Source organism: Scylla paramamosain, chromosome 2, assembly GCF_035594125.1.
Source record: "Scylla paramamosain isolate STU-SP2022 chromosome 2, ASM3559412v1, whole genome shotgun sequence".
Taxonomy (NCBI): Eukaryota; Metazoa; Arthropoda; class Malacostraca; order Decapoda; family Portunidae; genus Scylla; species Scylla paramamosain.
Window position 1 is genome coordinate 18,805,737 of NC_087152.1, and position 26,643 is coordinate 18,832,379.

The 26,643-nt window shown below is 39.2% G+C and overlaps 1 protein-coding gene across 2 annotated transcripts; it reads right to left on the reverse strand.

Annotated features, from left to right (window-relative positions):
• On the reverse strand, positions 1–26,620 carry LOC135111509 (uncharacterized). 2 transcript variants are annotated; one of them, XM_064024879.1, is made up of 3 exons: positions 26,466–26,620; positions 5,386–5,510; positions 1–4,075 (listed from the first exon to the last, which is right to left on the reverse strand). In XM_064024879.1, the coding sequence occupies exon 3, from the start codon at positions 4,056–4,058 to the stop codon at positions 2,376–2,378; it is 1,683 nt and encodes a 560-aa protein (XP_063880949.1). In that variant the 5' UTR covers positions 4,059–4,075; positions 5,386–5,510; positions 26,466–26,620; the 3' UTR covers positions 1–2,375. The 2 variants fall into 2 exon arrangements, with proteins under 2 accessions (XP_063880949.1, XP_063880942.1); XM_064024872.1 differs by lacking the exon at positions 26,466–26,620 and adding an exon at positions 5,806–6,193.
• Positions 26,621–26,643: the final 23 nt, after the last annotated feature.

Below are 26,643 nucleotides of genomic sequence, written 5' to 3' on the forward strand. Positions count from 1 at the left end.
GAGAGAGAGAGAGAGAGAGAGAGAGAGAGAGAGAGAGAGAGAGAGAGAGAGAGAGAGAGAGAGAGAGAGAGAGAGAGAGAGAGTTAATAAACAAACAGAAGCAAATGCTGATCACACACACCCAATGATTCAATGTGATTTAACTTTAACATAGTGGCTCAATGGTTATCAGCTAATACATATACAACTCAAGAACAGAGAGAGAGAGAGAGAGAGAGAGAGAGAGAGAGAGAGAGAGAGAGAGAGAGAGAGAGAGAGAGAGAGAGAGAGAGAGAGAGAGAGAGAGAGAGAGAGAGAGAGAGAGAGAGAGAGAGAGAGAGAGAGAGAGAGAGAGAGAGAGAGAGAGAGAGAGAGAGAGAGAGAGTCTTAGAAGTATGAACATCAAGAAGTATGTGACTACAGTTCAAGTTTAACAAACATTGCACATTCTCTGCATGTCACTTTTCTGCTTGGAGGCTGACTTATAACTGCAAAAGAACAAACTATTTAGACTAGATTAATTTTGTAACAAATAAATAATTATAAAATCAGACCTGCATTAAAAATCAAAATCCATATCAGCCTTCTCCAATCAATCAAATATAAAAATATCAACATGCTTAACTTCATACAATAAAAAAAAAAGCTACAAAAGCATTATAAAAGTAAAAAAGACATTAATGATCCTTTCTTGCAAGTAAAAAAATATTTACACTAAAGTGGGAATGATGAAAGAAATAAGTACAAAATCATCACAGTTGTCTAGCAATAAAACATGAGAGTGGGAGATTATCTAAATCTTTTACCAACAATCTGGTTGGACTTAATACTACACTGCCAAAGACACTTCATACTTGACATTGTTAGGGTATCTCAGGATGCCACGGCTCCTCACTCATCTTACGAGAGCACTGATGGGATTGTTGTCAGCTCACTACAGACATTTTTTTCAAGGATCCATATAACAGCTAACAAGTTATGTTAGGCTTCTAGCAACCTTTTATTGTGTGTGCCCTAGATTTCAAACCACTTGCAGTAACAATAATAATAAAAAATACATATTATCAATCTAACATCTAAATTGTTAATATTAAATGAAGGCAATCATTATTTAACTAACACAATGAAAGAGTTGGTTCATATTCATCTTCAAAATTTCATTAAAAATGAAATAAAGGTACTAGTAACAAATAATATAAATCCTACAATAAAAAGCTAATTCACATACAAGTGTATCTGGGGAAAAAAAAAAAAAACAGGGGAGAGAGATAGAGAAAGTATTTAAAAGAATACTTATAACCCTTCATGAGGTTGCTGACTTCATCCATCCATGAAACTTTGTCTGATTTCATGATGCATAACTGATCTCAGAATTATAAAATGAAAAATTATTTGAAAATCTGTGAAACATCGCTACAAATATTCACAAGATATCTCAAATAAAATGAACTATATTGTACTACAACAAAGAGCACGACAAAAATAATAAATAAATAAATAAATAAATAAATAAATAAATAAAAATCTATCTACAATGTAAACACCAGTACATGACAATAAGAATGATACAAGTCCCTTCTCTTTGGCATTTCAGAAAAATGAAGTACTGTTCCTCCTCACAAAACAATAGTTATCCCTTGTTAACCACAGTTTCAGTTTCCATGGTTTCACTTTTACACGGATTGCTGCTAAAGGGTGTGTGTAACCATGTACATGCAGTTTCCTTAACTTCAAGAAGTTTTTGGGGGCTCAGGGATGTTCTTAAGAGGGACACTAATTTTTCACAGATTTTCCTTATCCATGGGTGTGTCTGTTACCTGACTCCTGTGGATAACAAAGGATGACTGTACTTCACAAAAGAAATTTATACTGCTTGTTGATGTCATGTCTTTATGCATGTATTCACATTTAATTCCATCTTTTTGTTTGTTGTTAATTATGAAATTCTTTCCTTTGCCACCAATATTTCTTTGATTTCTTGTGTTTTTTAACTTTTCTTGTATTCTGGTCAATTATTAGGAATAAGATTTTTTCTGAAGATTATGATTTACACAAATATTCTCTGGCTTCAACTGTTTGTATTGTGCACTGCAGTGATACTGACTAAAAAGATAAAGCATAAGTTATTCATTGCAGTCATAAAAAGTGTTTTAATTTGCTGGAGAGAGAGAGAGAGAGAGAGAGAGAGAGAGAGAGAGAGAGAGAGAGAGAGAGAGAGAGAGAGAGAGAGAGAGAGAGAGAGAGAGAGAGAGAGAGAGAGAGAGAGAGAGAGAGAGAGAGAGAGAGAGAGAGAGAGAGAGAGAGAGAGAGAGAGAGAGAGAGAGAGAGAGAGAGAGAGAGAGAGAGAGAGAGAGAGAGAGAGAGAGAGAGAGAGAGAGAGATACTAATCATAAACACTAGAAGGCAGGAAGCCCTCCTGCAGTCCTCACAGATACACTCACAATGGGCAACATCAGCAAGAGACAGGAGGCAAGGAACAGAAACAAAAGTAACAATAAGATTGCCACCACCATGCAAAGGCAGTTATCTTGCCAGTTTCGTAGGTACGTTTTACGTGTTGATTTGCCATTCAATGCTGCTGAGTTGACTGGTTCCTTAAGTGGTGTATGTGAACTAATCTGGTTTTGGCATACACAATGGTGGTGGTTTTTGAATGGAAGTGTTCCAAGCAAGGATCGCTCACATGGGATCCGGTGGAGTAGTGTTGTTTCACTGATATGGTCCTCAAAAATAGTGTGAACCTTACCACACTTTGTGACTTTTTCACTTTCACCTGAGTTAATGTGAGATTTATTTAATGACTCATGACTATGGAAAAGGTTAGAAGTATCCATAAGAGAAGAATGTAAGGCAAAAAAGTGTGTTCTAAGATTTTCAAGTGCTTCCCAAATAATATCCATTTTCTGAGCCACCTCTGGAGCAGAATCTACATGAGCAGACCCAATATATTTAACACCCTGGATTTTCTCACTCTTCAGCTGCTGTTCTTGTGATGCATCCTCTTTCTTTGGGTTTTTCTTAAGTGTCATATCTCCTTTGCAGGAAATTTTGTTCTCTAACTCTTGCATATCATAAAAAATGCTTTGCTTTTCTTTTTTTTTCCACTGTTTTCTAGGAAATATCACATCTGGGTTGGTAAGTTGGACTTCCTGGTCATTGAGATCAGTCATGGTACTTGATACTGGTAAGATAGGATCTGGGGAATCATGTGGAGACAGCATGATGGAACTTGGATATTCATTATTGTCTACAGGTAATCTATCCTCCTCCATCATGTTTGTGTTAATGCATTCCTGCCTTGTCAAATGCTTGTTGTGTTTTACTTCAAATGAATATGTCCTATCATCCCAACATTTAAAACTGCTATTGACATAAGTCTCTTCGTTGGTTTCATTGTGAATGTCTTTTTCAGTATTATCATGTAGACTACACTCATTCTTGGCTATACTTGAGGGATTGTTGGCATTTGTGATGGTGTCAGTATTTTTCTTGTTATCATTAGACAGATCTTGAATGTAACTATCTCTACCATGTATTGAAAGCTTTATGTCTTTTGAAGTCATATCTAGGAAGGAATGCTCTTCTTCAGCTGACTTCTGGTGCTTATAATTTTCACAAAGCAAATTTTCATACTCTTCATTATCTCCACTCTGGCAATTTTGGTTTTCACTTGGTTGACTTTGAAGACCATCATTCTCAAGCTGTTCCTTGCAATCAATGGTTTCTTTGGCTTGTTTCTCAGAATGTTGGTAATTTTCAACCTTGTTCTGGGGATTGCTATCTTTTGCTATTTCAAGCTGTAGACTGTCCTCATCCTTAGTCTGGTTCTGAAAACTACAGTCTTTTGTTGCTTGAAGTTCAAAGCTGTGGTCATTTTCAGTTTGATTCTGTAGGCCATGATGTCCCTTGTCACCTTGAGCACAGAGGGCGTGGTCGACCACCTGCACCCTCCAACGACATTCTTGCAGGGTATGATGCAAATGGCGCAGCTGTGACAACACATCTTTGGCCTCAGCTGGTTCAGTGCTGAACTGCTCCAATGCTTCTCTTTCATTCTGCATCACTGTCATGGTCAACATCGCCCTCTGCTGCTCCTCTGCAATATAATTTACAATACATTGGCAACCTGCCTTGAAACCCAAGAAGTGTCTTAAATCATATAACATACATGTTATAAAAAAAAATTGCTGATATTTTCTCATTGAGTTCAAGCCATCTTACTTATATAATATACAATTTTGAAGTTTTTGCTAACTTACTAAGAATTTTTTAGGATGTATTACTAATATACTAAAACATCTATCATTTCTTTATGACAGGTTAAATCTATTTTCAATCAATAATAACTGACCATTTGTCTCTCTAATATGCATGACTATAAATATGGACTGAGCTGGATGCAAGATTGTTTATGCACACGGTTTACAACTGAGAGATCCAGGGTCTGAATCCCTGACCATATGTAGAGATAGACTGGGCTTGTCTCCTTTCAAATCATTGCCCTTGTTCATGTGGAAGACTAACTTTTAAACTTTTAAGATGAGCATGACAAAATTCAGTCAGCACTTTCTGAATTAAAAAAAAAATAATAAAATAAATAAATAAATAAATAAATATTTCCTTAGTCTATCTCAATTCATAACCTGTACCTCCAAAGGAAACTGGAGAAAACTCTGCCTACCTTCTTGCTGTGCCGCACAGAAGCACCTCTTATTACAAATGAGTAACACAAGGCTAGATATTCATAACCACCAAAACAATAACATGGAAGAATTACATTCGAACTTCGTCAATAGTTAAATGTATCTATGGGTCTATCAATAAGATTTTCAGGTTTCAGCCCTTAAGAAAATTCTCAAATGTGAGTTATTCTTAGTAAAGATGATGATTTAAGAGACATACAATTCCTTTCCCAAGAAAGAATACATATACACTCTAGAGATGATGGTGCTAGCAGAGCATTACCAACCTTATTTTTCTGGAAGTAACAGTATCACTTCTATCATAAAGTCGCACGACAAATAATTGTTGCTTTAACTTGAACAGCTCATTCCACACCATAGACAATAATACAGGAAATCTTGTTTTCAGCGACCGAAATTAATAATTAAGGAAAAATATGTGCCTTTCCCCTTTACTATTTGTTAGCCATGGCTTATCAAAAGTATGTGTTACACTGAAAGTATTTCGATAAGTAATCACAACATGAATTCCAGATGGAGACCATTAGTGAGACACAACTTAATAAATAAAAAAAATAAATAAATAAAATAAAATAAAATAAATAAATATATAAATAAATAAAATAAAATAAAATAAAATAAATGTTATTCGTGCAAACTAGACTGATAATAGGAGCTCACTATGGAGAAGTAAAAATTTGAGTTTAGTTACATATTAACTTACCGATGCTACATCAAATGGTGCATTGCTCTCCAACTTGGGTGGAGGCTCATCTGGGCCAGCATGAGGAAAGACTCCATGCGGCAGGACGCGACTGGGGCACCCTCCTGCTGCTGCTTGCTGGCATGCTGCACAAAATTTTAACCGTGAATTGCTTTTGAACATGTCACAAATATATGATAAACTGAAACTCCCTGCCTTTTTTTTTTTTTTAACATTACATCTGACATCTCTATGGGAACTGGCATTTCAGTGGAGCTTTTTTTTCTATTCAAAATTTTTGTTGCTCTTGGCCAGTGGTGCTCTTACATTAACAAATAGATTATATATATATATATATATATATATATATATATATATATATATATATATATATATATATATATATATATATATATATATATATATATATATCCAACGTACCCCCAGCACTGAATGGACTTTTTCTTAATTATCTACTGTCCACAGTATGTTAAGCTTGACGACTTGAATCGCACCCAACAATGTAACACACGAGAAAAGTCCCCTCTGCTGGTGTGTCGCTAGCGGTGCTGCCAGTGCCAGGATGCCCGCTTCCGGTAATGATAAAAACGAATACGCCATCACAGATGGCTGCCATCATTTGCCGTACGTCTTTCTCGTATAAAGTTTAACTTCCACCATCATCACTCATCAGAAGTATGCGTCGCAATTACCATATATCAGTTATTGGATTAACAAGTTACGAAATGCGTATCAACTGAAATTGTGAAGAGCCTTCTTGCATCACCAAAGCATAAATGTCACAACATTCGTCGTGTATACACTTAATGAAACTGCAACTGCAATATTCACATACCCTACAAGAGCATGCTTCAACCTCTAAAAAATCAACGATATATATCTTCACACACACACACACACACACACAGAGAGAGAGAGAGAGAGAGAGAGAGAGAGAGAGAGAGAGAGACGTCGTATATCTAAATTTCAGTAGTTGAAACACGTAACCAAACAAATTATTATAGTGTCATACGTATGAAATAACACCAACGACTCATCCACACATGAGCCTTCTAACGCTTATACATTTATCACATTTGTAATATCAGATAAGCCAGTAGGTGTATTAACAAGTACAGGACCTATGGACCATTTCGTAATACTGTACAACAACTAGTCAACCCATATTAAACATGTTTAAGTGAACCAAACGACACAAACATCATGTCAATTATCATTTGAGATTTTAATTATTTCATAATTAGATCACTTATGTTATCGAGGAACTGAACACACACACACACACACACACACACACACACACTAAATATATATATATATATATATATATATATATATATATATATATATATATATATATATATATATATATATATATATATATATATATATACACACACACACACACACACACACATCTATTACGCAGTGGTGGCGTATGACATTATTTCACCTAACGTTGATTACATTCTTCAGTCGACTTTCCTGTGTGTGTGTGTGTGTGTGTGTGTGTTCTTTGAAACTATTTTATCATGATGCAGTAAAATGTAAATTATTACAATATATTATAATATCCAAAATATAACAATGATCATTTATCACTATTTTCTTATTTATATATTACGTATACTCCTGCAGCACCGACACAGAATGCTGTTGCAACTCTCTAAAAGCTTGGATGGTTGGCTGTTTATGTGATGTGGAGGCCTAATTGGTGGTCCAGCCGATTATGGATATGCAACTGTGGATAAGTAACTACTATCCATTTCAGACCCTATGAGCTGGATCAATATGACAGTTTGCCACAGCTTGTTTGACACCGTCACCTAATTCATGACATACAGTGTATTGTCGTGTGTTTTTGTATTTCATTAAGTTTATTCTTGGCTTTGAAAGTGAAGCTGGCAAGACCCGAGTAGACATTCGGGTAAAGGAAGGCTGTACGTGACGTAGTTGTGACGTGTAGTAACGTGTAGAGGGGATACGGAGTAAAAGAAAGGCAAGGAAGGAGAGAAAGAGGGGAGTTCCTGGAAGTGGTGATGGTGGTGGGATCACAATGTCACGTACAACCTTCCCCTGCCCTAATATCTACTCCGCTTTTGCCAGCTTCACTTTCAAAACCAAGAGTAAATTAGTAAAACACACTTGACACAGCAATGAATGTCATAAATTAAGGGGCAATGTTAAACATGGTGAGCTAAAATGTTACATTGATCCAGCTGTTTGTTTAGAGGATGTCTGCAAAAAAACGATGCCTCATAAGGTCTGAAATGGTTAGTAGGTAAGAATCTTGAAGTCCACGACCGTCATCTTTGTCATCCTAGCTTAAATATTTTCATAAAAAGCGGGCATCATCGCTTCCTGAAAGTTAATAGGTCAGTAAAATACATTTCCGTAGTCCGTACGTATACATAGCATCTTCCATACCCAGCAACGAAAGTTTCATTCGCTAAAAAAAAAAAAAAAAATATATATATATATATATATATATATATATATATATATATATATATATATATATATATATATATATATATATATATATATATATATATATATATATATATATATATATATATATATTGCATTTTATTCTAGATAATTATTTGACTGGATGGAAAACAATATTCCCTAACCTCAAATAAGAAAAATAAAAAAATAAATAAAAAAATGCGCTTCTTAGCCTAGCCTTGTAAATTGTACTAAATATTCTTATCATTGTTCCATTGCTGGCACAAAACAATTTTTTTTCTCTAAATATCATTTACAGTGCATTATACCAAATTACCTCTCTTGATTCACTCTCTACTAGTGTTGCATCTCTTATTCCATTTCTTTCCTGGTTACTGATCTTCTGAACTTGTTGAATGTATGCTTTCCTTCCCTTCCCACAGCCTTGCTACACAACTTTTCAATTACCTTCACCTGTTCTGTTCACCTTACTGATGCAAGAGTTAACAATATTTTCACTCTTTCATTGGTTTTACAGGTAAGCTCTGGAACTCTACTTCTGCATCTTACATTAACAACTTGAACAGTTTCAAGAGAGGAGTATCAATACACCTAAAAGCTAAACTGGCCAACCCTTTTAACTCCATTATCCCAAGTCTTTTAGGGGGGCTGCATGCCACTGTTGTTTATTTTTTTATCTATCTATCTTTTGTCTTTTACTCTGGTAAAAATCTTTAATTACCAAGTTTGTCACTTCAACTTTCTATTCATCTCTGTGTATCATAATAATCGTTTCCTTTCTGGCCATTCTATTACTGCAGTGATGGATGGCCAATTTTCTTCTCTTGAATCTATAAACAGTGGTGGCCCAGTGGCCTATGCACTATCATACCCTCTCTATTACTCATAATAGATCTTCTCTGCCAAACCCCTTGTCTTATCCACACTTTACTAAAGATTCTACCCTGCATTTCTCAATATCATTTCTCAGATGTCCAACTCAAAAGAAATTTAAAAATTCATGAAGAGAAGCCATAGAATGCTTAACTCTTATATATATATTTTTTTTTTCAATGAAGTAGGGCTAATCTCACAAAACTTAGTTTCATCTATTTTTTTTTCAAGACTACTTTCAAGCAGTGGTGGAGTTGGTTTGAGTGTTGCCCTGGGCAAACCACAACTTCTGCATCTTCCCCTACCCCTGCACCTATAAAAGCTGACACATTTATTTCATTATTTATTAAAACAATCAAAATTACACCAACAAAATTATGTTGCAGACTGTAACAGTACAGAAATGTAAAGAGTGGCAGAGGTAACACTGTAAAATCGGTTTTAGTAGAAGCTCCAAACTGCCCCCATGGTGATACCACCCTGGGCCCATGTTGCTCAAAGAAAAATCTTCCCCTGCTCTCAAGACAGCTATCTCTAATGACAAAAAAAACTATCTCCCTATTTTACATTAATATTTCTTTTACATTAACTCTTCTTTTCTAAAAATCTCAACTGGAAATTTTACTTCTCATGTCTTACCAAAACAGCTTCTCGTAGTTAGGTGTCATGTATCACTTCTACTAATTAATTTCCTTCTTTCAGCTGCTAACTCTTAATAGGTACCTTATCTATCAATCCCTGTATGGAGCATAGTTCTTGTCAATAAAGAGATTCCATTAATGCAGCTTTACTAAACGGGGTACAGTCAAAATTTTTTTCCTTCACCAATTCTCTTCTTAAAGTGTCATCAGTCTCTCAATATGCAATGCAATGTTGCATCTCTTACAATCTTTTATCAAATCTCCCACTCTGCCCCTCATGTAAGCCACTGCAAATTGTCACTTTATTTACGGTATTTTTATTTCACAACTAGAATTTCTAATAATTATTATTTAGCACATAAAACTACTAGTTATGTAACTAAATAACACAATGGAAAAACAGTGCAATCTTGGAAAACTAAAAAAATGAACAAGCACAAAGAGTTTAAAGTAAGAGTTGGGTGACAGTCTGAGACACAACTCAATGAAGAAAATACTGAAATAAAGCGGGTAAAAGGAAGAAATACAGTAGGGTACATGACAACACAGTCATTATAACATACAACAGCAATAACACATTGAAATTTTAATAAATGTTGAATCAGAATAACAAAAAAAAAAATCTGGCATAACAGACTTGCTATTCATGTGAGCACTGGAATTTTAATAAATATTTAATCAGGATAATGAACCAAAACTGGCAAAATGAACTCACCATTCGTGCGAGCAATGAAATTTTAATAAAAATTTCACTGGAACAACAAACTAAACTTCGCAAAACTCACCAGCTGTGCAAGCCAATGCTCACCTCTCCAGTCTGTCCCTTCCTCCTTTTTTTTATTTCCTCTCCTTTCTTTTGCCTTGTCTCAAACCTCCCTCCCTGTTACCTTCCCTCCCATTTATATGTCCAGATAAGGGATTAGGGAATGATATCCCCCCTCTCTCTCTCTCTCTCTCTCTCTCTCTCTCTCTCTCTCTCTCTCTCTCTCTCTCTCTCTCTCTCTCTCTCTTTCTCTCCCTTCATTCATTTAATGTAATTTTCACTTTATCTTTTCTCACTCCTGTATATGTAATTCCATTTCCATTATCAATCAGTCTCATTCTATTTAGCAATCCTTAGGATTGTCTTTACTTTCAGAAAGAGGGGGGGAGAGAGAGAGAGAGAGAGAGAGAGAGAGAAGAGAGAGAGAGAGAGAGAGAGAGAGAGAGAGAGAGAGAGAGAGAGAGAGAGAGAGAGAGAGAGAGAGAGAGAGAGAGAGAGAGAGTACTGCAACCTCCACACAGAACCAAACCCACACCAATATCTTGCCAGCAGTACTACCGACTCCCCCAGCAACACCAGCCCCAGCCCCAGCAGTCCGGCTTCCTCCAAGAGCACCGCTGGCAACACCACCACCAGGGAAAAAAGTATAAAAAAAAAGAACCGAAAGAGCGAGGTCAGAGGAGCCTCTAGCACCCAGGGTGCCAGCCCCTCAAGGAGACAGACCCCAGCCAAACCCACGCAGATTTGCCGGTACTGCAATTGGAAGGGCCACAGTACTGAAGACTGCCACACCAGGACTGCTGAACTGAGGCAGGAGCAACTGCTATGGCAGGTCCTCAAGGAGGGGGATACTTGGCCGCTGCCTCCCCATCTGCCTCCCCTTCAGTAACACCACACTTGCAGCCCTTTCTGCAGTCTCACCTGTTTTCAGCTCAGCCTGTTAACTGGGGCCACACCCAGGGATGGCAACAGATCCCACCTGGCTTTCGGTATCCCCAACTGAGCCCTGTCACACCTCTTCAGGCCGGACCACAACTCCCTCCAACATGGTAAGGCCTGACCGCCACTGCCACCAATTCAAGGTTATCTCCGCCACTGTACGTGGTCTCCAAACAAACATTGGAGACCTAACCCACAACTGTGTACTACGACCCGGTGCAGATGCAGTTGTGGTGATGGAGACCTGGCTGAACGGAGAGGTGGAGCCATTGTTCGGCAAAATAGGTGGCTACACTCACTGGGCCAGGAGAGACCAACAGGATAGAGCTGGAGGCAGAGTGGCTGTCTGCTTCAGGAAAGGAGCGCAGCCACAACAACTCGATGTGGACACGCCGCCTCAGCTGGAGGTGATGTTCTTCCGGGTTGTGCTGGCCAACCACTCTGCCCTCCTGCGGTGCACCATGTACCGCCACCCCCCTGCAGGGGCCTGACTCGCTCCTGTACCTCATGGAGGCCCTAGACATCCTCCTTGTGACTCACCGCTGCCAACACATCTTGCTTGTGGGCGACCTCAACCACCACCTGGAGCGCGACGCCTACAGTAGACACCTGCCGAAACGATAATTACTCCCAGTGAGGTCTAAAGCACTGTTCAGGGGATGCTGTGCACTTATCATTAAACCCAGCTGTGACCTCACTGAACGTTTCCCTTTGTGTCTCACAACACAAGGGGGCAGTCACAGCCTGCCCTCTAAAGACAACTCTCTTCCTCCACACAAAACTACAAGCACCTAATAACACACACACCCTTAACTCAAAAATTTTAAAATCATCATGGCAACTCCTACACCAGCCTCGGAGTCCCCATCTGGGGAGGGGACCATAAATGTCCCCAGGTCGGACTGCCTTTCTTGAGGGGGGTGTCTTGACACCCCCCCTCAACTTTTTCTTCATTAACTTCTGCAACATTCGCGGTCTAAGATCTAATTTTCAATCTGTAGAACACCACCTCTTCTCTTCTAAACCTCATCTTCTTTTCCTCACTGAAACTCAGGTGTCTGAGGCGACTGACAGTAGCCCCTTTTCTGTTCCCTCCTACTTTCTCTATCCTCATTTTCGATCCAAAGCTGGATGCTACGTTTATGTGTGCAATGACTTAACCTGCTCTCGTGCCCACGCTCTTGAATCTTCCGAGTTTTCCACCATCTGGCTACGACTACAGAGTCACTCTCATACTAAATTTATCTGTGCTGTATACCTCTAACCTAACTCCTCTGACTATAAGAAATTCTTTGACTACTTAACTTCCAAAGTGGAGCACATTCTGACCCTCTTCCCTTTTGCAGAGATCTCCATTCTTGGAGACTTCAATGTTCACCACCAGCTTTGGCTTTCCTCTCCCTTCACTGACCATCCTGGTGAACTAGCCTACAACTTTGCTATCCTCCATGACCTAGAGCAATTGGTGCAACACCCTACTCGTATTCCTGACCGTCTTGGAGATACGCCCAACATTCTTGACCTTTTCCTGACCTCTAATCCTTCTGCTTATGCTGTCACCCTTTCTTCTCCGTTGGGCTCCTCCGATCACAATCTCATATCTTTATCTTGTCCTATCACTCCAATCCCTCCTCAGGATCCCCCTAAGCGAAGATGCCTCTAGCGTTTTGCCTCTGCTAGTTGGGGGGACCTGAGGAGGTATTTTGCTGATTTTCCTTGGAATGACTACTACTTCCGTGTCAGAGACCTGTCTTTGTGTGCTGAGTGCATAACAGAGGTGATAGTGTCTGGCATGAAGGCATACATTCCTCACTCTTTTTCTCGTCCTAAACCTTTTAAACCTTGGTTTAACACAGCTTGTTCTCGTGCTATACATGATAGAGAGGTGCCCCACAAAAGGTACTTAAGCCTTCACCAGAATCTCATGCACTTTATATTTCTGCCTGGAACCATGCCAAGTCTGTTCTCCAACTAGCCAAAAACTCCTTCATTAACAGAAAATGTCAAAACCTTTCAAGATCTAACTCCCCTCGTGATTTCTGGCATCTAGCCAAAAATATGTCCAATAACTTTGCTTCTTCTTCTTTCCCTCCTCTATTTCAACCAGATGGCACCACTGCTATCACATCTATTTCTAAAGCTGAACTCTTTGCTCAAACCTTTGCTAAAACCTCTACCTTGGACGATTCTGGGCTTGTTCCTCCCTCTCCTCCACCCTTTGACTACTTCATGCCACCTATTAAAATTCTTCGCAATGATTTTTTCCATGCCCTCGCTGGCCTAAACCCTCGGAAGGCTTATGGACCTGATGGGGTCCCTCCTATTGTTCTCTGAAACTGTGCCTCCGTGCTTGCACCTTGCCTAGTCAAACTCTTTCAGCTCTGTCTGTCAACATCTACCTTTCCTTCTTGCTGGAAGTTTGCCTACATTCAGCCTGTTCCTAAAAAGGGTGACCATTCTAATCCCTCAAACTACCATCCTATTGCTTTAATTTCCTGCCTATCTAAAGTTTTTTTAATCTATCCTCAACAGGAAGATTCTTAAACATCTATCACTTCACAACCTATCTGATCGCCAGTATGGGTTCTGTCAAGGCCGCTCTACTGGTGATCTTCTGGCTTTCCTTACTGAGTCTTGGTCATCCTCTTTTAGAGATTTTGGTGAAACTTTTGCTGTTGCCTTGGACATATCAAAAGCTTTTGATAGAGTCTGGCACAAAGCTTTGATTTCCAAACTACTCTCCTACGGTTTCTATCCTTCTCTCTGTAACTTCATCTCAAGTTTCCTTTCTGACCATTCTATTGCTGCTGTGATAAACAGTCACTGTTCTTCTCCTAAATCTATTAACAGTGGTGTTCCTCAGGGTTCTGTCCTGTCACCCACTCTCTTCTTATTATTCATCAATGATCTTCTAAACCAAACTTCTTGTCCTATCCACTCCTACACTGATGATAACACCCTGCACTTTTCCACGTCTTTTCATAGACGTCCAACCCTTCAGGAGGTAAACATATCACGCAGGGAAGCCACAGAACGCCTGACTTCTGATCTTTCTAAAATTTCTGATTGGGGCAGAGCAAACTTGGTATTGTTCAATGCCTCAAAAACTCAATTCCTCCATCTATCAACTCGACACAACCTTCCAGACAACTATCCCCTCTTCTTCAATGACACTCAACTGTCCCCCTTTTCTACACTGAACATCCTCAGTCTGTCCTTTACTTATAATCTGAACTGGAAACTTCACATCTCATCTCTAGCTAAAACAGCTTCTATGAAGTTAGGTGTTCTGAGACATCTCCACCAGTTTTTCTCACCCCCCCCAGCTGCTAACTCTGTACAAGGGCCTTATCCGTCCATGTATGGAGTATGCTTCACATGTCTGGGGGGGTTCCACTCATACTGCTCTTCTAGACAGGGTGGAATCAAAAGCTTTTCGTCTCATCAACTCCTCTCCTCTAACTGACTGTCTTCAGCCTCTCTCTCACCGCCGCAATGTTGCGGTTTCAAGACACTTATCCATCAATTTTTGACCACTGCTTTGACCCTTTTATGGGACTGGCATTTCAGTGGGCATTTTTTTTATTAGATTTTTGTTGCCCTTGGCCAGTGTCCTTCCTGCTTAAAAAAAAAAAAAAAAAAAAAAAAAAAAGAACCTCCTGACAGTGCAGGGCATGAAGGGCCATGTGACCTTCCCCACTCATGAGTGGGGCGGGACCCTGGTACCCGTTATATCTGACCTGGAGGAGGACACACTCAGCTGCCACCAGCTTGTGGGCAGCTCTGACCACCATGCTGTCCTGACCCAGCTGGATATGGGTGTGGCTTGTGACGAGGCCACCACTCGTACAGTCTGGCTATGGGATAGGGCAGACTGGGGGTCCCTTCGCCGAGACCTGTGCAAGACTGACTGGCCTTCCATCCTGCAGGGTGGAGCGGAGCCTTCACTTCCCACCCCTTGGTGCTCCAGGAGCAACACGTGCCCCACCAGGAGTTCATCGCCAGACCAATGGACCAACCTTGGTTTGGCTACCGCTGCCGCGTTGCTGCCGAGGTGAAGTATTCTGTGTGGCTCCGCTACAAGCAGAGTCCCACTCAGCGCAACAAAGACCTATATCGTGCGGCCTGCAAGAGGATGGTGATGACCTGCCAGTGGGTCGTAGGGAAGTGGGAGGAGGACCAGCTTGGTGGCCCTGGAGTGGGCAACAAGACTTGGTGGTCCCTTGGTAAGGGCAGACGGGGCCTCAACCGTCAGGACACTGTCCCTCCTCTCACAAGGCCCGACAGAACAGTGGCCACCAGCAGCAAGGACAAGGCCCAGCTGCTGGCCACCCTTTTTGCTGGGAAGATGGAGGTGGACGACCCTGAAAGGTCACCACCTCTTCTGGAGCAGCAGTGCAGAGAGACTGTCACCAAGGTGGAGGTTACGCAGGGGCTTGTCGACCGTCTGCTGCAGGGGCTTGATGTGCAAAAAGCTACCGGTCCCGACAACATCAGCCCGCATGTTTTGAAACAGTGTGCCCGTGAACTGGCTGTCCTTCTCACCAAAGTCTTCTCTACCTGCTTACAGGAAAATACCTGGCCCTTAGTGTGGAAAGAGGCCTGGGTAGTTCCCATACACAAGAGGAGCTCCAGATCTGACCCAAAAAATTACTGACCCATTTCCCTGCTCTCTGCGGTGGGGAAAGTGTTCAAGAGGGTGGTGGCAGATATGGTGTGTTACCACCTCCAGGACAATTACCTCCTCTCAGACCAACAGCTTGGGTTCAGACCTGGGCGGTCCACCTCCGATCTCCTCATGCTCCTCACCAGGGGCTGGTAGGACGCCCTTGATGGCAGCCTCAACACTATTGTGGTAGCCCTGGATATAGCGGGGCCTTTGACAGGGTCTGGCATGGGGGCCTTCTGGAAAAGCTGAGTGCAAAGGGGATCCAGGGTGACCTCCTTCAGCTCCTTGGCAACTCCCTCCAAGAAAGGACCCTCCAGGTCATTGTCAATGGGCAAGCGTCCGAGTCACTCCTGGTGAGAGCGTCAGTGCCAGAGGGCTCGGTGCTGGGGCCAGTCCTGTGGCACATCTACGAGGATGATCTTCTCTGACAGCTGCCGGCGGTCTCAGCTTATGCTGATGATTGCACTCTCTCCTGTACCTACCCTCGACACGAAAGTGTGCGTGCTCTTGAAGAGATCAATCAGCAGCTTGGGGTGATACAGGAGTGGGGGACCCGCTGGCAGGTGACCTTTGCTTCGGAGAAGACACAGGCAATGGTAGTCTCTCAATCCCCCACTGCCGACCCAGCAGTGGAGGGAGGGCTACGCTTTGGTGGCCTTCCTCTCGAACTCCAGGAGTCTGTCAAGATTCTGGGGGTGGAGGTGGATTGAGGGCTGCGGTTTGACCGCCACATCAAACACATTGGCCTTAAGGCCTCACACCGAGTCTTCTCCTTGAGGAGGGTGGCCAACTTGCTCAACAGGAGAGGGAGGCTCTTGCTCTACAAGGCCCAGATGCGGCCTTATTTGGAGTATGCTACCCTCTCCTGAATGTCCTGTGCTGCCACACACATAAGCAAGCTCAACAGCATCCAGCGATGGGCACTGCGACTGGTGGAAGCAGCAGGTGCCCCAGCCCATCCTGAGGCTCCCATTGACATGCTAGAACACTGCAAGGACGTGGCGGCCCTTGCGGTGTTCCACAAGGCACAGGTGCAGGGTGTGCCACATCTGGCGGGACTACAGCTGCCCCCAGATTCACCTCGCGGGACACGAGAATGGTGTTATCCAGTGGTGACTCAGTGGAACTGCCGCGTTCCCGCTCCAGCCAACACCAGCGCACCTTTTGGGGGCGAGTCTCCAGACTGTGGAACGTCTTCGTGTCCTCTGTCCCTCATATCAGGGGGATGGATACCCAGGACATGAAATTAGCAGCACACCACTGGAGGGGCTCGTTCCCAATGCCCCTGCTAACAATATTAGCATAAGGCCATAAAGATTTTTTTTTTTTTTTTATGTAGGAAGGACACTGGCCAAGGGCAACAAAAATCTAATAAAAAAATGCCCACTGAAATGCCAGTCCCATAAAAGGGTCAAAGCAGTGGTCAAAAATTGGTGGATAAGTGTCTTGAAACCTCCCTCTTGAAGGAATTCAAGTCATAGGAAGGTGGAAATACAGAAGCAGGCAGGGAGTTCCAGAGTTTACCAGAGAAAGGGATGGATGATTGAGAATACTGGTTAACTCTTGCGTTAGAGAGGTGGACAGAATAGGGGTGAGAGAAAGAAGAAAGTCTTGTGCAGCGAGGCCGTGGAAGGAGGGGAGGCATGCAGTTAGCATGATCAGAAGAGCAGTTAGCATGAAAATAGTGGTAGAAGACAGCTAGATATGCAACATTGTGGCGGTGAGAGAGAGGCTGAAGACAGTCAGTTAGAGGAGAGGAGTTGATGAGACGAAAAGCTTTTGATTCCACCCTGTCTAGAAGAGCAGTATGAGTGGAACCCCCCCAGACATGTGAAGCATACTCCATACATGGATTGATAAGGCCCTTGTACAGAGTTAGCAGCTGGGGGGTGAGAAAAACTGGCGGAGACGTCTCAGAACACCTAACTTCATAGAAGCTATTTTAGCTAGAGATGAGATGTGAAGTTTCCAGTTCAGATTATAAGTAAAGGACAGACCAAGGATGTTCAGTGTAGAAGAGGGGGACAGTTGAGTGTCATTGAAGAAGAGGGGATAGTTGTTTGGAAGGTTGTGTCAAGTTGATAGATGGAGGAATTGAGTTTTTGAGGCAGTGAACAATACCAAGTTTGCTCTGCCCCAATCAGAAATTTTAGAAAGATCAGAAGTCAGGCGTTTTGTGGCTTCCCTGCGTGATATGTTTACCTCCTGAAGGGTTGGACGTCTATGAAAAGACGTGGAAAAGTGCAGGGTGGTATCAACAGCGTAGGAGTGGATAGGACAAGAAGTTTGGTTTAGAAGATCATTAATGGATAATAAGAAGAGAGTGGGTGACATGACAGAACCCTGAGGAACACCACTGTTAATAGATTTAGGAGAAGAACAGTGACTGTCTACCACAGCAGCAATAGAACGGTCAGAAAGGAAACTTGAGATGAAGTTACAGAGAGAAGGATAGAAACCGTAGGAGGGTAGTTTGGAAATCAAAGCTTTGTGGCAGACTCTATCAAAAGCTTTTGATATGTCCAAGGCAACAGCAAAAGTTTCACCAAAATCTCTAAAAGAGGATGACCAAGACTCAGTAAGGAAAGCCAGAAGATCACCAGTAGAGCGGCCTTGACGGAACCCATACTGGCGATCAGATAGAAGGTTGTGAAGTGGTAGATGTTTAAGAATCTTCCTGTTGAGGATAGATTCAAAAACTTTAGATAGGCAGGAAATTAAAGCAATAGGACAGTAGTTTGAGAGATTAGAAAGGTCACCCTTTTTAGGAACAGGTTGAATGTAGGCAAACTTCCAGCATGTATATGTATATATCTTTATATTTATATTTGTGTGTTGTGTAACACCCCTAAAATAAATTGCACACAGCAGTGTGCCTTCGAGTGATAATGTACCTATGTTTAAATAAAAAGAGAGAGAGAGAGAGAGAGAGAGAGAGAGAGAGAGAGAGAGAGAGAGAGAGAGAGAGAGAGAGAGAGAGAGAGAGAGAGAGAGAGAGAGAGAGAGAGAGAGAGAGAGAGAGAGAGAGAGAGAGAGAGAGAGCTCTGACTTAAGAGGGGGGGGAGGGTTTATTGTATGTATGTGTGTGACGCTGATGGTAGGCAAATGTGACTGACACTTGTCAAAGTAGCACGAAACTCAGGGTGATAATGCATGAAACCCAGGATAGTAAGAATTTAGGATTAGGCGTGAAACTTGGGAGGGTACTACATATTTGTTATTTGTTGTGTTATCTCAAATGTAGTAGTGCATATGTTTTTTTCTTTTTTCTTTTTTTTTTGTGGAATTTTTTATATTATTTTCTGGTTTCCTGGAACCAATGAATATTTTTTCATAGGTTCTTTAGTCACCATAACACATATTTGTCATAATGAACACTATGTCAGAACGAACCATGTTTGTTGTCACGTATCCTATTGTATTACTAAAGAAGAAATGGAAAACTAGTTAGGGAAAGCCAGAAAAAGAAGCGAAACATAATTCAGGAAAGATAGATAAAAGAAGAGAAGTCAAAAGAGAGAACAGAAAGCAATCACAAATATGGAAAAATATATATAGCCAAAACTATATATATACCCAAAAATATATATAGCCAACTATGCCAAAAAATCAAGAGACTATAAAGAGGAGCAAAAGAAAACAGGATGATCAAAAGATGTTGAAGATGGTAACAAAGCTTCAGAAATGTAAAAACAAGGAAACTCTATGCCACAATAAAGAACATTACAAAGGAGTAGAAAACTTAAATCAAATGTACTAAAGGAGGAGAGAGGTAACCTAATAATTGAAGTAATGAAGAAATTGTGAGTAACCACTACCAGGAGATACTAAAAGAAGAGAAAGGTGTATCAGACTTAATACCAATGCTAGGAGAGGAAAGTAGGAGCCATGAAGAGTATGTCAAAAAAAAGTACCAGGAGATGGATTGCCAAGCAAATTACTGAAAGCAGGAGAACAAGTTTTGAAATGGCTGATGCAGAGCATACAGAAAATAGGAAATACCTGAAGATTGGACAAATAGCATCATCTGCCCAATATTTAAAAAAAAATATGTAATGGACAGAGGTAACTGCAGTTCAATAAGTCTACTGCTATGTCAAAAAGTCCAAGCTATGTCAAAAAAATTACACAAGGGATGATGAAAAATAAAGAGAGATGGATACTGGGAAAAGAACAAGCAGGATTTTGTAAAGGAAGTATTTGCCTTTCAACAGATAGTAGAGATGTTGGAGAAAGGAAAGAAAGTATATTGTCTTCATAGATTTTAAACAAGCATATGACACACCCTGGAGACAAGGTATGATAGATGCAATGAGATTCCATGGATTTGAGGAGGGAAAATACAACATGGTAGAAAGACTGTACAGAAAAACACAGGCAAAGGTGAAGAAAGAAGACAAAACAAAAGAAGCCTTTGACACCACAACAGGTGTAAACAAGGCTGCTCACTATCACACCACTTATTTAGCATATTCCTTGAAAAAATAATGAGAGAGGCTTTAGAAAACTGTGATGAGGCAGTTAACATTAGAGGCTGTAGACCCAAGCACCCTCAGATATGCAGATGACATCACATTTATGGCAGAAACAAAGGAATGTGTAAGAGCTGGTGCGAAGAGTGGAAATGGAATGTAGAAGATACAAGATGAAAATAAATTATGTATAACAAAACATAAGCAATGGTGATTGGAAGAACAGTGGACAACAAAGACAGAAACAGCTGGAGAGAGAGCAGAGCAAGTGAATAAGTTCAAGCACTTGGAAGTAGATTTATTGCAGGCTGGTGACATGAAATTGGCAGTAAAGGAAAGCATTACAGTGAGACAAAATCATTGGAAGAGTATGGAAAATGTGGAAAAACAAGCTGCTACTGACAATAAGAATACAAATGGTATAAAAAAGTTACAATCACAGCAAATTATGGAAGTGATTGCTGCATCTTCAGGAAAGAGGAAAGAAAAAATCATGAGCATTTGAAATGTATTGTTCAAGAAGAGTTTTTGGAATAAGATGGCAGGACAATTACAAATGATGGAGGAGAGAGAGAGAGAGAGAGAGAGAGAGAGAGAGAGAGAGAGAGAGAGAGAGAGAGAGAGAGAGAGAGAGAGAGAGAGAGAGAGAGAGAGAGAGAGAGAGAGAGAGAGAGAGAGAGAGAGAGAGAGAGAGAGAGAGAGAAAACACAGGATGTGAAACTAATATGGCGGTGGTAGAGGACAGCGAAGATGGCAGGGACATGTAAAGAAAATGCCAGAGGACAGAACACTTCAAGGATTGATGTATGGAGAAGTAGCAGGAATAAGACCAAAAGAAAGGCCAAGAACTACATGGAGAAGGTCACTGAGGGAAGCAACTAGAGGGATGATTTGATGACAACTGACTTTTCTGGGTAGAAATAGGAGAGCATGGTCAGGAGTCAGAAGAGCACTCAGAGACCCTATCTGGCAACAGCCAGATGGGGATTAAGTCAAGTATATTACCAATAACAATTGCTAGCCAAGTATTCCAAGAGAGAGAGAGAGAGAGAGAGAGAGAGAGAGAGAGAGAGAGAGAGAGAGAGAGAGAGAGAGAGAGAGAGAGAGAGAGAGAGAGAGAGAGAGAGAGAGAGAGAGAGAGAGAGAGAGAGAGAGAGAGAGAGATATTGGGCATTGCTGTGAAAGTATGTGGCCAGATGTGGTATGCCTAAGCTCCTGGGGGTGTAGTAGGATGGTCTATAAGATGATCCCTTTCCACCAGAGGCCAATGGGGCTAAGAGTGTGAAAAATATGTGCATGGTGGTTTGTCTGTGCCACCCTGTGTGGGATTGCTGGCCTGGTATATAAATAGATAGATAGTACAATAAATAAATAAATAATAAAATAAAATAAAATAAAAACTACAAAAAAATCTGAATCACATTATCTGCACAATGAAATAAATATTCAATTAGTACTTGGAGAATGCTGTTTACAGTAATAATACCAAAGAAACTAATTTGGCATTGTTTTTGGGAAATCCAAGGGGGTGAAGAATATTGTTAATATTAGATCATTCAGTTAAGACTTCTTAGTCTGATCTTACATTATCTCACACACTAAGTAGACACTAACTGTTACCACTGGTAATCTTACCTTGAAAATCAGGTCCATCTCCATTTCTTTATGTATCCTAATCAACTTCTCAATAAAATATACACATTTAATTTTCCTAAGAAATCTTTAAAAGTAATATTTCTTCTCTGAAGTAAATATGCCATAATTCAAAAGAAGGCAGGCACATCACCAATGGACTAGTGCATAAAAATTAGTCAGACAAGCATAAGAAACAGAGAGAGAGACCAGCCCCCTTAGCAGTCAGATGTGCCTTCCTCCACTTTGACCCCTGTTACTGCTATTTTGTGTTTACAACCTCCATTGTTCCACAAGGCTGCAAGGATGGCTTCCAGCAAAGACTTCAAGATTATGCTTGAAATTCAACAAAAAGCTTATAAGGACATCACTGAAATACTGATGGCAGGGGTAAATAACAGAATGAAACAGCTGGAACAATGTAATCAAGAGTTGATTCACTCTGTGCCTGAGTGAACTTGATATACTAAAGACTGACAACAAGGTTTTGAAAGAAGAAATCATCAATTTGAAGAAAGAATTATCTAAGAAGATGAATAGTGAGGAGAAGTTATGCAAGATTAATGACCATCTGGACTATCAAGAGGATTATTATTGGCGGAATAATCTTCTCTTCAATGGTTTGGAGAAGCTCAGGCGAGTCACCACCCTCCAAGTGAACCTCGTGAACCGGTGGACAAGGAGCAGTGAGTTGGTATAGTGGGCCAAAGCACAAGATTGAAAAAGCCTAAAGTATCTAAGTAAGTTCTGTTCTTTGTTTATGTGTCTTTGTGTTCTTTATTTATAATAATGTTGTTCTCTCCTCATTTAGATGGTCATGAACTTCTTGATTTGCTGAATGAAAACTCTTTAGCATTAATGTTTGATAAATTCAATGAGCTTAATTATAAATTCACTGTGGATGATGATTCAACTGGCTTAAATATTTCTCACTCTGAATTGAACTGCTTGAACATATCTCTACCGATCACTCAGTATTATAATCAAGAGGATTTTGAAAATTATTTAAACAGTAATGGTTATTCTTTAATGCTTATTATGTACAACATAAATAGTATTCCCAATAATCTAGAAAAGTTTCTTGTTTATTCTGGTATTTTTCTCCAGCAACCATAATATTAATATGATGAAATTCTGTGAAACTCGACTTTCTAATAATGTTCAACATCTTTATAGTGCCCCAGGAGACAAACTATTTACTAATAACAAAAATCATTATGGAGGAGGGGTCTGCATATATGTTAAAAATCTTGCTTCATGTAATATTTGTAATAATTCATGCATTATGAGTGACACCACTGAAACCTTATTCACTGAAGGTTCATATTTGGGTAAATGTATAATCTTTGACATTGTTTACCAAAGATCGAATGCAAGTATACCTATATTTTACTGAAGTACAAGTATTTGATAAAATTTTGAGTAAAATAGCAGCAACAGATAGAAAATATATTCTATTAAGTGACTTTAATATAAATCTACTTAGCCCTTCACTATATGGTGCATGGATGTATGTAGATCTTTCAAGTTATGATTATTATACATTTATAAGTAAGCCCATGCAAGTCTTTAAGAGGAGTGCAACACTTATTGACCATGTGTGGTCTAATAATATTGATAATTTCTTGGGGACAGGCATTCTAATGACTGATGTAACCAACCACTTCACCCCAGTAATTCATTGTAAAGGTAAGAATGAAAATGTTAAACAGTTATGTTTTTCATACAGAGATTACAAGAACATAAACAAAGATTTTGTGTGCCAGACAACGAAAGAATCTTTAGATAATTTACACATGAGTAATAATTTCCAGACAAGGCATACAGATTGCAGATGCCATAACACGAGTTACTGAAGAAAATATTCCTCTGAACACTGTAAAAATTAAAAGAGAAACAAGTCAATAAACCACAAATTACTCCAGAACTTATCAACTACATTAAAGAAAGACAAATTATATAAGAAATACTTAAAACGTCCTTTATCATATGGTGTGCAGTACAGGTCACTGAGAATAATAACATGCTTAATGATACTAAAAAGCAATATTATAACAATAAATTCCATGATCGTGCAGACAACTCTAAAGACCTAGAAGTTAATTGGTGAAGCTGTTAATGGAGAGAAAAAAAGGAATAATCTTGTATAAAGTTTGAACATCAATAGTTGTAATGTTACAGACCCTCGAATGATCAGTGATTATATGAACAGCTACTTCTCAAGTGTTGGTCAAGAGTTGTCCAATAAGCTTCCAGCATGTGATATACCACCCATGAGTTATCTGTTAGACACTTATCATGATTTCACTCTATTGGATACATCACCAGAAGAAGTTATCTCAGTAATTAAATCTTTAAAGGATTCAACATCAGAATATGATGGTATACACATTAAGGTGATTAAGTTATTACCTTCAGTTTTTGCTCCTTTTATTTTCAGTTTAATAAATTTATCTTTTCAGGCAGGTATCTTTCCTGAAAGATTAAAAATTGCAAAAGTCATACCACTGCACAAAGGTGGGAAACTGGATAATGTATCCAATTATCAACCAATTTCAGTACTTCCAGTTTTAAGCAAATTATATGAATGAATCATGTATGATAGACTTGGTGATTTTCTTACATAAAAAACCATTTGACACAATATCAGTTTGGGTTTAGAAAAAAATTGTCTCCTAAATTAGCAATTATAAAATTATCTGGTTTTGTACCAAAAGAATTAAGGTGCGGAAAGTATGTCATTACAATATTTTTTAGATTTAAAAAGGCTTTAGATACTCTTAACCATGAAATTTTTATCAATAAATTACAAAAGTATGGAATAAGGAATATTTGTCTGGATTGGTTTAGAAATTATTTAACCAACAGAAAGCAATTAACTTCAGTTAACAATAAAGTGTCTCACAGTGTTGGTCTTAAAACAAGAGTTTCCCAGGGTTCAACACTAGGTCCTTTATTATTTCTAATATATATGAATGATACTGTTAAGTCCTCAAATTTATTGAAATTCATCCTCTTTGCTGATGACACAAATATTTTTTCTTTCTGGTACTGATATTAATTTTTCAATGAGAACATTGAATTCTGAATAAATTTGTTTCAACGTGGTTAAGTCAATAAATTATCTTTAAATATCTCAAAACAAATTATCTTATATTTCCTGAAAATAAAAGACTAAATGTAAATGTGAATATTAACAATGCTGGTGAATTAATAAATAGATCTAATACAGTAAAATACTTAGGAATTTTGAAAGACCAAAACATCAACTAGAAAGATCACACAGCTTATTTACACAATAAAGTTAGTAGATCACTTGGTATGTTACACAAGGTAAAACATTTATCATCAGACACTCTATTAACATTATTTTATACTTTTATTTATTCATATTTGTATTATTGTAATGTTCTATGGAGCATGGCAAATATAATAACAATAAAACCACTACAGTTATTTCAAAAGGGTAATTAGAACAAAAGGTAAAGAAAATATGATGCTCACACTGCTTTGTTATTTAGAAAGTTCAAAATCTTGAAAGTTAGTGACGTTTATAATTTGGAAAATCTTAAATTCACACATGAACAATTATTCTCACAATCCCCTGTTGCACTCCTGACTGCTTTTCAAATACACTATATCAATACCAGAAATAGCCATCACATGAGACCACCTTTCCCACCTACAGAGACAACAAAGATTTGACACATATAATGGATGTATGAAGTGGAATGACTTACCAGACCATATGAAATCTATTAGTAATAAATCCATTTTTAAATAAATGTAAAGAAACATGTTTTAAGTATGTATTGAAGAAAATTACTCACAGCTACTAGTTAAGTATTTACAAACTGTATATTTTTTTGTTATTTAGGATATGTTACTTTGATATCAAGCATCTCTTCTATTCCAACTATTATGATATAATTATTATTATTTCTTTTAAAAGCTTCAGATATCTAATGTCAACATGTATCTATATAATTGTGTATGTAGGTATCATGGTGTAGGGATGATGTCGTGTATGGATAGAAATATTCAACAATTATGTTATAATATGAGAAATTTTGAGAGGAATCATATATACTGTATATAGCTGTCTCATGCAAGGCAATATCTTTATTTTACATATACTAGGGGTCTGTCAGAAATGCTTCATTTAGCAGGTCCAGCCATGTTTATACTATATGAATTACAGCTACAGATGTATTTATATTTGGCTAATGAACTAATTGAATCAAATTGAATTGAATTGAAGTAAATTATAAGGGCAAACAAAATACTAAAAATAAAAAAAAAGGGAGGAACAGCTAGAAGAAATGCAAGTACTTTCGCAAATTTCTTGAAAATTCTATATTACGGTTATTTAACAATAAATATAATGTCAATCTAATTCAAGGTATTTTGAATGCCAAGATCTAAAGGATCACCTTAAGTATTAAAGGATTTAGTCCCTTGAGGATGCTGTCCACCAAAATACCTTACAGTTGAGAGAGAGAGAGAGAGAGCGCGAAGATTCCCTATTGCTTTGGACAGACGGCAGGTGGTTTGTTGACAAGTTTAGGTTAAGCTAATACTATCCCTGGGCAGATTAATTATTATCCTGAGGTAACTACCTTAATGAATATTAATCTTCACATCTTCCTCTTGCTCTTTCACCCACTGGCAAGCAACTGATGAGTCTCGGAACAGCCATTAGCACTAACAGGAAGCATCAACACAACACATCCAGCAACTGCAGCAGCAGCAGTAGACAAAAAGTGTTCATTCGTAACTCCACGTAATGTAAAGGAT